The 13,762-nt window shown below is 44.4% G+C and overlaps 2 protein-coding genes across 2 annotated transcripts; both read right to left on the minus strand.

Moving 5' to 3' along the window:
- Positions 1–2,097: 2,097 nt before the first annotated feature.
- On the minus strand, positions 2,098–6,533 carry plvapb (plasmalemma vesicle associated protein b). The gene is made up of 9 exons (XM_040035982.1): positions 6,128–6,533; positions 5,653–5,829; positions 5,490–5,571; positions 5,004–5,205; positions 4,697–4,916; positions 3,860–4,009; positions 3,643–3,699; positions 3,141–3,245; positions 2,098–2,982 (listed from the first exon to the last, which is right to left on the minus strand). Exons 1-9 carry the CDS (start codon positions 6,326–6,328, stop codon positions 2,974–2,976), a joined length of 1,203 nt encoding a protein of 400 aa, XP_039891916.1. The 5' UTR covers positions 6,329–6,533; the 3' UTR covers positions 2,098–2,973.
- A 2,056-nt stretch (positions 6,534–8,589) lies between these two features.
- babam1 (BRISC and BRCA1 A complex member 1) lies at positions 8,590–13,729 on the minus strand. Its single transcript, XM_040035983.1, has 9 exons — positions 13,597–13,729; positions 12,258–12,707; positions 12,111–12,169; positions 11,915–12,035; positions 11,650–11,728; positions 11,545–11,569; positions 11,315–11,444; positions 11,130–11,216; positions 8,590–9,433 (listed from the first exon to the last, which is right to left on the minus strand). Exons 2-9 carry the CDS (start codon positions 12,690–12,692, stop codon positions 9,233–9,235), a joined length of 1,137 nt encoding a protein of 378 aa, XP_039891917.1. The 5' UTR covers positions 12,693–12,707; positions 13,597–13,729; the 3' UTR covers positions 8,590–9,232.
- Positions 13,730–13,762: the final 33 nt, after the last annotated feature.

A 13,762-nucleotide genomic window follows, 5' to 3' on the forward strand; every position in this document is an offset into this window, starting at 1 on the left:
ACTGGCTTAGTGTTGTCTAAAGCCAGCGTTCCCTTTGTTAGACACATTCTTGTTGGCACTGCTTTCTGTGCCCTTTGTTTCCCTGTCAGTTTAGCCTTGATCAAATATTTATGTTTCCACGCTGAACTCCTCACCCTTCTTCCCCAGTTGGTGTCTTCTTGCCCCGTCTCTGACGACATTTGCACCTCTGTTACCCAGCACCACCGCTGCCTTTCTGCCTTTTCTGCGTCTCTGGCGTCTGGCTGTGCTATCTGACCTTTCCTCTTCCTGTGCTGCTCTGTCACCCTTTTTGTTGACTTTCATGTTCTGCGTTGATTAATTGCAAAACAAGGGAAGTGTAAACTAAAAGTGGGGCTTGTTGTCAGACAAATTAGTGGTAGTAAATTCTGGAGCTTTGTCTTTGAAGCCCTGCCCGTGTGCGATGGCCTCCGGGTCACTGTGTTTACTACAGCTGTGAAAGTCGGATGTTTTGTATATCAGTAGGAAAGTTGTACTTCTTTGGGACCTCACAACGCTAATGGTGCCGCTCTGTGAAAGCTCAGTGGTTGTTGTCAATTTTATGTGTCCTGTTGATATTTTATCTACAAATTCAGGATTCCCAGAAGAATAATTGCGCCGACGTCCTGCACCACTGTAGTGCTGATGGCTTAGATCTGCATTCATGTTTCGTAAGAACCAGAAAATGTAATTTTAATTCTTTTTATCTGGAGGGTATATGACAGAGATCTGTGACAGTAAAAGCGCAGCTCTGGATATTCTCGCCCATCAGTGCCTCGTGTTGACTAAACCTGAGGTGTTTTATTTTAGCTGAATCATCACGATTGCAAATATCAGTGCCCTGAGTTATAACAATGTAGTTAAACAAATTCAACATGATAACATGTCCTCATAATCATCAGTCTGCACACGAATGGGAAAAAGAGATGACGCATAAGCTTAACCTCATCGTCACAGTTTGGTCCGTATGTGACTGATGATGGGTACTTTTAGCTTCCTGTAGGTTTGATTAATGACTGTCCGCTCCGCTGCAGCCAGGTCCACCCTGCACGCATTTTACTTAAACCAGTGTGAGTGCATTCGTAGCTATACACGGCACTGGAAACACTTGATGCAAAACAAAGGATTTCCTGAAAACAGGAGGCAGACCAGCTCACCTGTAACACACACATCCTTGTGTACAGCGAGTCTGGGAGATAATCCTGGTTTGTTTCTTATGTAATATGGAAACGAACTCAAATATTTGTTCTGTCTGGCCTTATTTCTTCCACTTCTGACGCAAGTTTGTCACAAAATGAAACTAAAACAAATCCTCGGGATTTATAAGACAGAACAGAAAAACTTTGTTGAGATGGAGCCGGTCAAAGGTCACCATGATCCCGTTCTTGTGAATGCAGAACACCTGGAGGAAATATCTTTAAATTTAGCACAATTATTGCATCAGATTCAGGAATAAACTGAGTAGAATTTGTTGGTCAAAGGTTAAACATCTTCTGTGACTTCACACAAACTTAAATGAGGACACAACCTGTTAGATAATCGTGCAAATGATAGAAAACGTGCACTGGTGTCTAACAGGATAAAAGAAGTGATGCTATTATCTACACAAATAGGCAAAGATGTTCTGCAAAAACGCTTTTGTGTCTGAACTTAAACACCGTGTTCACTAATCAACGAGGAGGCGGTGACCGTCTCAGTGTTAATGCACAAAATCCCTTAAAGGCTTCATAGGACACGAGTCGGGCCCACAGACACCAGTGCTGCGTGTCCTCGTTAACGTGCTGTGCCAGGCCGTCGCTGCAGCCGCCTCAGCTGCTGCTTGTTTGTGGGTCTCTCAGCGTTTGGTTTTTGCATTTAAAAACTAAAAAGCGTGTTTTTGTGAGTTCAGGCTGTGACGTGCATTTGGACCTCAAAGAATTATTACAGTGAAAAGATAACGCGACACAAGCTTCACCTCTGAAATGAAAGAACACTTGTGTGAAACTGGTTGTCAGTCACCTGCAGCTTTGAGTTTCTGAGGATGTTTGTATAACGATGTAACTTTTGTTTAACCCTGTAAAGCTGAACGTCTGATAAAATAAAAACAAAACTGCATAACTGTTAACATCAAATGGTTGTTTATTCTTTTATTAAATATACAGTATTTACATGAATAGTAGCCATGAAACAGTCTTCAGTCAGAAGCTGAAAACACTGCAAATAACACGACTTTTCACTGTGTTTGTTGTTTTCCTGACATCTTTTTCATGTCCAAACGGATCCACAATAATCATAAAAGCAGGCTTCTGTTTCCTGCCACAGACCGGACGTGCTCAGCGTGCTTATGATGAGCAAAGGAAGCAGTAAAGCCTGAAAACTGCAACGAAACTGGGACAGTTCATGAAGACTCAGCTGTTTTGTTGTTTTTCTTTCTTTTCTTTAAGCTGATAATAAAAACAAAGTGTTTTCAGTCAAATTCAGGATTCCTCTTTTTGACATCCAGTGTTTACGACTTCGAGCGACTCGGCTGACGTGACCACGTGTTTATGACTTAATGGACGTCTGTACTGTCATCCAGGCTACGTTAGCATCTCGTGTGAAGACCTGCCAGCCACTGGGACACCTAACAGTTGCTATTTTAAGACTAGTCTGTTTCTCACAGCCCAGTGAGCAGCTGTTGTCTGAGTCTTTGTTACATTTTTAATGTCAGCGGGACGAAATTTCATCGTTTCACAGCAAACAAAAGTATTTTTCCAGAGTCAGTTTTTCTACCTGCACAGAGAGACACACAAAAGGACACATGTACACCTACTTCTTACATTTACCTGGGTACAAACATGCTTCAGAGCAGAAGTTCAAAAACACACGATGCAGTTACTATATGGAGGCAAAGCATCTGCACACTCTAGTATATACACATGCTTTAAAAAACAAAGTCCTGAGCGCTGTGGGCTGGATTTGCCTCTCTCCTCTCTCTGACCACCAGGACGCATTATTTCATTTCACCTGGAAGATAAAACATCAAAAAATTGTAAGTAAAGTAAGCTGGACGTGTAAAAGGTCTCATCCCTGCTCAGCATCAGTATTTTATCATTGTCACAGGGATGATATCTGCAGGCTGATGAAGCTTCGAGCTCGCAGTCAACAGCAATCTGAAGGTTTACCGTTGGAGCTTTGAAGATGCCGGTTATTCCTACAGAAGTCCAGTTAGTTGGAGTGTGTCTGCCCTGCAGCGAGGACGCCTGAAAGCCTGCAGGTTTAGCGCCGGGCTGCAAAACAAAGGTCATTTAACGTTAGACACAGTCAGCACATTAGTGCAGCTTTCTTTTGTCATCTCGCCTTCTCCATCCGCCCTGCAGCTGCTGCAGATTCTCAGATTCCTGTCCAATTCCCCCTCACCACCTCACCTCTGCACTGACGTCTATGTAATCACCAGATCTGCTGTGATTTCACAGCTCAGAGGTGGATGACACTCCGAGAAGGATGTGACATGATTACATCTCTGCTTTTGGGGATAAATAATAATTCCGATTGGAGGGAAATCGAATCTTCATCAGCTGAGATTCAAGACTGAGTCAAATGTAAATACAATAAGTGAACATCTGTCCCGAGTCCTAATCAAGCTCTCGTTCTGTGACAGAGTATTAATTTGTTTGTGTCTTTTACCTTCATATTGGACAGTTGTTGTCTCAGTTCTTCCTTCTCCCGCAGTAATTTCTCAACCTGTGGAAAGTACACACGGTGTAAGTCAAACAGTGTTTGTGTCGAATATGAAACTGCAGGATTTGCACTCTTAGAAAAGCAGATAAAACAGGAGTAGATGAACATTTGCTTTGTAACGACACAGTGGCTCTCGCTTCCCGTCCACCCAGATCTGATTTACCTTATCATCATGAGCTTTTTGTGTGATCTGCGACTGTTTGGACGTTTTTTCAACAAACTCCGAGTGATTGCGTTGACACTCCTCGAAGTCGGAGATTAAGTGTTTGTTTTTCACTTCCAGCTGACTGGACTTTTCTTGAATTTCAGACACCTGAGAGCAAAACAACACAATTTTATTTTAATCTTGGACAACATATGAGTAGATAGAATTCTTTTTTGCTTTCCCTGCTGCAATTTTGAGTAAAAACATGAAAAATATCAAAATATTTATGACGTTTCCAACGTTTTTAAGCTGTTTTGAGAACTTTGACCCGACACTTTCAAGGCGTCCGAGGCTCATTTTAAAGTGCTGCATCAGCAGAGACACATACTTCACGTCTGCTTTAACCTGGCACTGCCTCACAGGACATCTGTCTCTTTAGCTGCATTTATCAGCAATGATACAATGCAGAGACTTCCTCCCTTGAGAAAGCGGTTTCCCACTCAGATTGTACTCTGGGATGTTCCACAGAATTAACTTCTTCAGGGAGAGTTCAAAAGTTTAAAGGCTGAAAGTCTGACCTGAAAATAAACACGTCCTCTCCCTCAAGTAGTTAATTTACTGAAGCAAACCTCTTTTATGCAGACATCTCTCTGCCACGTTATAGCTCACTATATTTATCTGACCTTTCAGAATAAAATGAGAACTGAAATCCCGATTGCCTATCACCCCTCCTTTAAAAACAAAAACAGATCTGGTTGATTGTCTGATGCATCTCTGAGTTGGCAGCAGCTGCACCAAAGAGTGATTTGAAAGTATAACCACGGTTCCACTGAGGCATTAAAAATGTTAAATTACCATTTTCCCCACATTGTCGAGATAAACCTGGAACTTGTTCTCCACGTCTCTGGACAGGTTCGTGCAGCTGTTTTTGATCTTGTCCATGTGCTCCCGCTGGCTGCTGCAGGTGAGGTGAAAGGTGAGCTGGTGAGGAAACAGTTTGTTAATCCGGTCCAAGAATTCTCTGGTCACCGTCGTGATGCCTTCTAGAGAATTTGCAAAGTCCTCTTTGCACTTGCTGGTGGAGGCAGAAAGAATAAAATAAAACGCTTTAACTTTGCTTATTTTTCAGGTTGTTTCAGTCGCACACGCCACACACACCTACCTGGTGTACAAGGCGTGCTGCTCCCTGAGAAAGGTGTTGTCGCGCCGCAGCTCCACCACCTCGTCGTTGAGGCGCGTTCGGTCTTTGACGGCTGTGTCTAACTCATCCCGCAGATTCTGCACCGTCTGGGTGAAGTTTGAGTTGACGACGTCCAGCTTGGCCTCCTGCTGATCGTAGAGTCTCTTCAGATTACTCAGCTCGCCTGGAGGATTCAGACAGAAACTTTCACTCTTATTAAGGCCAACTGCAATAATGCTAATTAAGGCTTAACGCATCATTTATTAATGCTTCAGAGTTATTAGATAACGAGTTTCCAGATGGTTTGCAACATGTTTAACTGTTTGGGCAGAACGAGATCAACCTCCGCAGCATCAAGACTCTTTTAACTGTTCAACTTCGGAGTGACGTCTGCAGACACTGTTTGTGTTTCATGTTTGATGAGACGACAAATGCCTGAGAAGAAGAAGATGGCACTGAGGTACATACTGCTCGTGCTGCTTCTAGTGATATGGGGCTGTATCGGAGGGAGGGGGCGCCGTGCTAGGTTCAGTAACCTGTTGCAGTCCTCCTGTGAAGAAAGCACACACAAAGACATTTGATTCACGATTATATTTTCTTGCCCTGGTGACCAACGGGGAAGTGAACTTACAGACTTTTTCTTCAGATCCTGCTCCGTCTTGTTGGCGTCAATCTGCTGCTTCGCCATCTCTTTCTCCAGAGCTGCTCTCTCCTCAGCGCGAGCCTTCAGCTGAGCTTCCAGCTTACTTTTCTCCTTCCTCAGCTCGATGTTGTTGTCACTCAGTTTATTGAAGCCCAGCTCCAGCTCCTGCAGGATAACAGCACTCAGCATCAAAGCCATGCTTCTTACAGCTCTACACATGATGGTAGAACAACTGGGAAATCACGTAAAATACTAAAATAATTAGAATTAAAATATTTACAGTGAAAAAAACACATTAATGGTTTCTGAACATGACATCACTGAAATCTAAGAAAACCTCTCAGAAAATAATCCTACTAATAAGCTGTTGTATTGTTATTTAAGGTGGGCCGGGACATTCAAATGTCTTTAAAATATTTGAATGCTTCAGTTTAATAAACCAAACTTAGACCAGCTCACTGACCTTGACCCTTTTATCTGCTGCAGTCTTCTCCGGCTGTCCGTAGATGACAAAAAGCACCAAGCTGACGATGATGAGCGACTGGATGAGAGAAGAAAAGAGGAAGACGATCCTCATGTAGTAGCCGCAGCTCTTCGCTTTGGACTTGTTCAGGTGCCTTACCCCTGGGCTCAGTTTGGCCCGAGAGTAGCTGGAGCTGTACATGACTGACTACAGAGAAATTATTTGTCCATAAAGAAAATCCGCAAGTATTCCCCCTGGAAGATGGAAGAAGTCGAGCGTGCAGTGAGGTGATGGTTTCCCGGACTTCTGCTCACCTTTTACAGCTCTGCAGCCCTGCCGACGTGAAGAAGCAGACAGGCACAAGTGGCAGGCAATGATGGACGTAAACAATGACCCTTAGGTGTCCAGAAGGGTCATGTTTATAATTGGTGCTAGAGGCACACTTCCTGCCCATCCCAGCCCAACCTCTCCTGCCTCTTCCCCTCCCGTCCCTAATCAGCCTGTGTCGCAGGACAGCCTCCTGCTGCAAAGCTGCCCAAGTTATCAGAAACTTTCCATGGAACGTTTCAAACAAAAATAAGTTGGTGTGATGGGAATTAGATTTAAAGATCTTCAAGACATAAATACATTTAAAGCTTTTCAACAAAAACTGTAAGAGAACCGTCAGTTCTAACAAAATGTGCTCACGCTGCCTAAAGAAGTCGCCTTTGCAGAGGCTGCATGCTCTCCTGTAGTGGAATCTACGAACTCTATTAAATGACCTTAAATTAGGGTTTAAAATAAGCGAGCAATCACTTCATTGTGCCTCAGTGGTAACGGGTCGGACCCACTTTTGCATTCAGAAGCACTTTAATAATAATTTGCGGCACAGAAACAACAAGGTGCTGCAAACATTTCTCAGGGATTTTGGTCCATATTGGTGCGACAGCATCACAGCGGCATCAGAAGAAGGTGCACTGCAGTCATAGATATGGACCCAGCAACAACACCCAGGCTGGGCTGCAGCGGGATGGGTCGATGATTTGATCGGGCAACATTTTTCTAATCTTCTGTGGTCCAGTTTCAATCCTCAGGTTCCTGTTGGCAGGTGAGGCCTCCTGCTGCTGGGGCCCATCTGCCACAGTCGTTCATAGACGCTCTTCTACAAACGTTGGTTGAAGCGCTCTGGTTTCTCTTTGTATTACTGTACGGTCTTGACCTTACGTATAAAGTAACAGTTGTAATTTGCCACTACATAAATAAAACCTCTTTTTTAACACTAGAGATGGATGTGCAGTAAAATCCCAGCAGATCAACAGTTTCTCAAATACTCCAAGCAGCTCAGCTGCATCAACAACCACGCCACATTCATAAACTACATACATCATATTTTCTCAGATAAATATCCAATCAGTCAGGACTCATGTCCACCAGAAGCACAGACGTTCAGTACTTTAGTAAGACTGCTTATGTTTTTTTTTACCCATGACTTCATGAGATATAAAAATAATGAAGAAACAACAGGAAATATTCCTATTTAATTATAGCTGCTGCAGACTGATGTATTCCCCTGGTGCTTGATGAACAATATGAACCATTTAAGGAGTAAAAGCAGAAAATGCCAAACAAAAAAATTTTTTTCCAGCATATCCTGTCTTGAACGAGCACGGAAAGGAGTCGTGGTAGTGGAGGAGTGAAGGAGTGAAAACAATAGGGACCTGTCATTCTGTGGGGATGGGGAATAACAAATTCTCCCTGCAGAGCGCAGACACCCTTCACCCCCCGTCCCACCCACGGCATCCACGGCAGAGCCGGTGACGTCAGGCGCAGTCGGGTCAGCCGGGGAAGGGTGTGAAAGGGGAAAGGGCCTCTGAGCCTGAAGCTTTCCTGCTCCCCATTGTCTCCCTGACAACCTGTCCTCAAGTGGAAAAAACTTATTTATGAGGCATGTTAAGAGTGACAGAAGACAACGAGTCGGGAAAGAGGTGTTAGAAAACGTGAACAAAAGCAGGAAACCAAATGGCTGAAGACCGTGATAAGACACCTTTTAAGATAACAGACTAGACATCTTTGAGGTGACGGGAAAACATATTTTACAGCTACAGCGGTGATTCTCAACCCGGGGGACAGAGCGCTGCAGCTCAACGAGGGGAAAATAGGGAGCGGAACCAAACTGAATATGATAGAGACATGACTGATGCCGTCAGTGCTTCACTAACATTCAAACACACGTGAAGCATCAGAACAAGACTGAGAACCTCCACACTGAATTCATCTTCATGCTACAACTGGAGAAGACTTCCTGTTTACAACGGTGTCTGCTGCTCGACTGCTCAATCACCGCCATAAACACGAATATAAAGACATCTGAGCTGCAGTGAAATCATAGTTACAGCTGAAGGATCCCAGCAGAGGCTTTGCTGCCATCTCCTGACAAAAGCTAGACATTAAAAAAATGACATCAAACACACGAACACGACACGTGTCATTAAACGAACGTTTTTAATCCGCAGAAACAGTTTTACAAACGTCATCTGTACACAACGTGTTTCGAGTGCATCTACGGGCAGTGCAAAGGGCCATTTTTACAATCATACCCTTTATTTTTTCATTGCTTGTGTAACATAACGTAAGTGTGACAGCTAAGAAAGAAAACAAGCCCTTATAAAACAAAGTAGATTAAAACAGGCAACAGACGTACAGGCAGGATCACGTGTCTCTGTGATTCACTACTTCAAATTAAGGTTCATTAGTTTCCCGATCGCCTGCTTCGGAGCAGCGTGGTGTGTTAGAAAGCAACGAGGGATGAATGATGCCTTTACACCGTTTAGCTGCTCTTTTATCTTTTTCTTGGATTCTGGGACTTTTAATCATTCTCACGACACCTGCAGCTAACAGCTGCATGTCTGCAGCTAAGATGAAGAAAAAAATCACTCGTCTATTTTAGTATGGACATACAATGTCTGTGCAGTTGGCAACTTACCAAACCCCTTGGTTATCCTTAGATCTACACCTACATCCCAAATAATACATGAATTACAGCAGCTAAGAGAAAAAATGGTCATAATGTGGAGGAAAAACCGAAACGCGTGCGTGTGGATTTCACAGAGAAGCCAGTGTCCCATTTTAAACTGTTGCCTCAATGTCCTGGGGGTCGTCCCCCTCCAGCAGGCTGTAAGATGCATGACTCTGGAAAGGCCTTTGTAAAGGGTGAGCCAGAAGTTTGGCCATGCAATTGTGCAGCTCAATGGCGGGTCCGCCTAAGGAAACCTCAAAGCGGTAACACATGCCCTTAGAGTCCAGGTTACTGAAAGAGGTGAAGTTGTCCTGGAGAAAAAGCAAATACTCAGTTTAAGAGTATGCGAGAGAATATCAGGTGAGACAGTGTAAAACAGCTTTTTACATACAGAATCAAAAGGCCGGTGCTGGTTTTTAGTGTCAGTACTGCAGTTTTATCATCACCGGGTGTGAACACGAGAGCAGCAAAGGGTTTGAAGGTGAGTCGGGCGTGCAAAAGCTCCACAGCCCAGAGTTTGGCATCGCTGTCTTACAATGTGCAGAAAACTTTTTAAGCTTGGAGGCATAGATGGTTCATTTTTTCAAATATATATTTTGGGGGGTTTTTAGCCTTTAATGAGATGGGACAGTGGAGAGAAGACTTTTCAAACATGCTGAACACTGAAGAGAAACAAGGACGTACTTTATGTTTAGACAAGTAAAGGTTTGGATTTATTCAAAGGTTACAACATGCACTCACTGGACCTTGTTGGTACCGCTTGTCTCAGCTGTCTCAATCCTTTGGGTCACTGATTCAACAAAACGCTGGAAACATTTCTCAGAGTTTTTGGTTCTTCTTGACGTGATAGCATCACGCAGTTGCTGCACAGTCATCGTGGAAATCTCCCGTTCCACCACATCCGAAAGGCCAACGCGCTCTAACGGCAGAGGCCATCTAAGTGCAGTGATCTCATCGTCACGTTCAAGAAACCAGCTTGAGATGATTTAAGCTTTATGAGATGGTGCGTCACGCTGCTGGGAGCAGCCATCAGGAGATCGCATCACTGTGGTCAGCAACAATACTCAGGGGTGTCCAACTCCAGGCCTCAAGGTGTCCTGCAGGTTTCAAATGTGTCCTTGATCCAACACAGCTGGTTTAAATATCTTGTAGTTCTCCAGAGGCCTGGCAATGAACTCATCGTTTGATTCAGGCGTGTTGTCCCAGGGTGAGATCTAAAACCTGCAGGACACCCTCGAGGCCTGGAGTTGGACACCCCTGGTTTAAACGATTCTCAGCTGGTACTAAAAGGACCAAAGTGTGCCAAGGAAATATTTGCCACACTCCAATCTTCTAATTTTGTTGAACCTGTGCAGAGCTGCCCATTTTCCGTTTGTAACTGACGAGCAGCACGCGCTCTCCTGCTGTTGTAGCCCGTCTGCTTCAACTTCAGCACCAAAAACGTCACGTTAAAGGACTTAATCACCTGATGCTGACTGGATGGCCGATATTTGCATACGCAACTTATGCTTGCCTAGATAGTAATCATGAGCGTATAGTGTGGCTTGTGTAATACTTGCTAGCTGAAAAGTTTGTTGTCAGTAAAGCACTCACGCACTGTGTGCCATTATTGTGTCGTCTTATCCACTGAACTAACTTATTTTAGCAGATTTGATCTTGATCACGAGGTATTTTATGTTCCTCTGTTTTCTTATTCCTCATGTTAATATTCATCCACACGTCCCCCCCTTTGGTAGGACAGTAACTGCATCGCTGTGGCACAGCATGAAGCTTGTTTGACTCCTTTAAGTCAGTGACAGTCTAAGGCTGCGTCAGTTTGAGACTGGATACTATTTGATGCAATGGTTTATGGACCGAGACCTCTGATGAATGTTTCCAGCACCTTGTTGAACCCGTGTCATACAGATTTAAGGCACTTCTGAAGGTAAAAGGGGGTCAAACCTGGTACATGGAGCTGCTGCACACAGTTTGAACCAATAACCCTCCATCACCAGCTTCTGCACTCACCCTCCAGCTGGTCTCATCCCCCTGCTCTTCCACCCCGTTGTGCAAATAGACCACGTCGAAGAAAAAATATGGCGACTGCAGCATTTTCTGTGACAGGACAGAGAAACACAAAGTGCACAGTCAGGAACAGGTCCCACGTGTAAAAACTAAAATACGGACACAAAGAGAGACTGTGCTGTACTTACACTAACAGCCTCAGATGGGTTGAACTGCAGCTGCCCAGCATGACGGCTGTAGATAAGCACAGTCCGCACCACATACGGAGGCGGGATAGTCTGAATATTCTCCATCAACGGCAGCTCGATTTTCTGACGTCTGCAAAGGCACAAAATGAGCAAACAGTTGAAACACTTATGTGTTTAGAAGCTAAAAAAATCGCATTTTTAATCAAATTTACAGCAGATCTGTTACTTACATGACATTAAGGAGATCTTCCAGGTCTATAAAAGGGGAGTTAAGGGTCAAAACCAAACATCTAGAAGTTACTAGCATTTTTTTGTCAATTTCAGTTTAAGGATACTGAAGGACTCGCACACGTTGGTCTCCAGGTCATACAAGCAGCTACACAGCTCCCTGGGATCAGAGGTAAAGCCTGACAGCTGAGGTATGTCCACAGATGGATTAAATGACGTTACATTAGGGAAGTGCATTCAACCGCCATAGACAACAACAACAAAAGGAACTACATGATCATGCCCAAACAAACGGCTAAGAGTGTGTTGAGTCTTCTACATTTTTTAGAAGTCACACATAAGGAAAAGCATCCTAACAGCTCTCGTACTCACCCACAGGGCGTCATCGTTGACGACCACCAGAGCAAACTCGTGCCGTTTGTCAATCTTGTGTTTTGTTCTGACAAACATCTCAATCATCTTCTGGGATATGTTCAGAGCATTCGTTTTAGACCTAGGTTGAAAAACAGTCAAATTAGGCGGTGAAACTTTGACGACACACAATGAAGTTTACCATGCAGCCGCCTACCCGTTAAAGGACTCCAGCTTTGGCAAAGACATCTCTTCAGAAAGATCTAAGCAGATAATCTGTCATAAAAGAGAAGAACTGACAGTGAAAATGACTCCTTTTTTTTCTTGTGACTCTTCAAAAATCAGAAATGCTAAGAGGACCCACCACTTTCTCTGGGCAGTTTACACGGGGCACTCTGAGCTGATACTCTGCCGGTGAAGGGACGGACGTGGTGAGTGTGGGGTGCTGCTGTGTGGACTTTGGCCTGTCTTTGGTTGACACGGCCGTAGTGGACAGTGGTACCGCAGCACTGGCCGCAGCAGTCGCACCTGTGACGGCAGTGGGAGCCACAGCCTGAGCCGTAGACACTGAGATGGTTGCGGTGGTGGAACTTGGAGGGCTGTCGCTGGTCGAGGCCTCACCTTCTCCCTCCACACGACTCCCCACGGCAGGCTGAGATATGCTGGGGTTCCCGTTGCCTCCGAGGCTGCCGGTGCTGCTGCGTCGGTCCTCAGCACCCTCTGGGTTGGAGCGCGTTCGAGGTCGGAGCTCTACGAGACGCTCCTCTCCATCTGCCTGGCCGGGCTCTGGTGTGTCCATTGATAAAGGAGGAAGCTACAGAAGTGGAGGTGGTGAGGTGAAGTTAGTTATTCTGGCTCTCAAAGATTTCTAGCATTTAACAGGTGATGGAATCACTTGACATTAAAAGGCTGGTATAATATTTGTAACTTTGCTTGCTTGTAACCGGAAGGTCGCCAGTTCGATCCCCTGCTCTCTCTGTCCTGGTCGTTGTGTCCTTGGGCAAGACACTTTACCCTACCGCCTATTGGTGTTGGCCAGAGGGGCCAATGGCGCGATATGGCAGCCTCGCTTCTGTCAGTCTGCCCCAGGGCAGCTGTGGCTACAACCGTAGCTGCCTCCACCAGTGTGTGAATGTGAGAGTGAAGGAATAGTGGCATTGTAAAGCGCTTTGGGTGCCTTGAAAAGCGCTATATAAATCCAATCCATTATTATTATTATTGTCCATCCTTCACAAAGACCAACGAGTGCAAATCCACCTAAAATCCTAAACACGGGCTTCTCATAAACGACACCGCTTGTCCCTATCTTACAGAGGGCACATTTACACCAGACCACCACACAACCATTCTCATTAACTTTAAAATCATATTTCTACTTTCAGTACAAACTCAGTCCAGTGTAAAGTTCATTTTACACACAAGGACTGCTTCTCTACGTGTTAGCTCGAGTGTAATGTGTAGATAAACGCAGTGGTGTATATTTACAGGAAATATTATTAATTGGCAAAAGCTTGAGTCAATGCGACCAGAAAACCTGACAAAGTGCTAAAAACCACAGCAGACAGAGCAGCTGATGCTCCACGGCTGTAGCAACATTAGCCGTTAGCATTAGTTAGCTTTAACTAAAACAAATACGTCAAATCAGTCACTCTGTGAACTGAAGTATAACTTTTACATTTGGAAGAAGAAGAACAGACACTTACTTAATTATTACGACAGGTCTTGTATTTATATACGGTAAAAACTCATTGAGGACTGAGAAATATTCCAACAGCGAGCTAACATTTGTTTTGAACGGACACTTCCTGAACGGAAATGATATAACCAGAAACTGGAACGGGTACAATGGAATTGTGGGTAATGAAGTTT

Source organism: Simochromis diagramma, unplaced genomic scaffold, assembly GCF_900408965.1.
Source record: "Simochromis diagramma unplaced genomic scaffold, fSimDia1.1 OVJJ01000816.1, whole genome shotgun sequence".
Lineage (NCBI taxonomy): Eukaryota > Metazoa > Chordata > Actinopteri > Cichliformes > Cichlidae > Simochromis > Simochromis diagramma.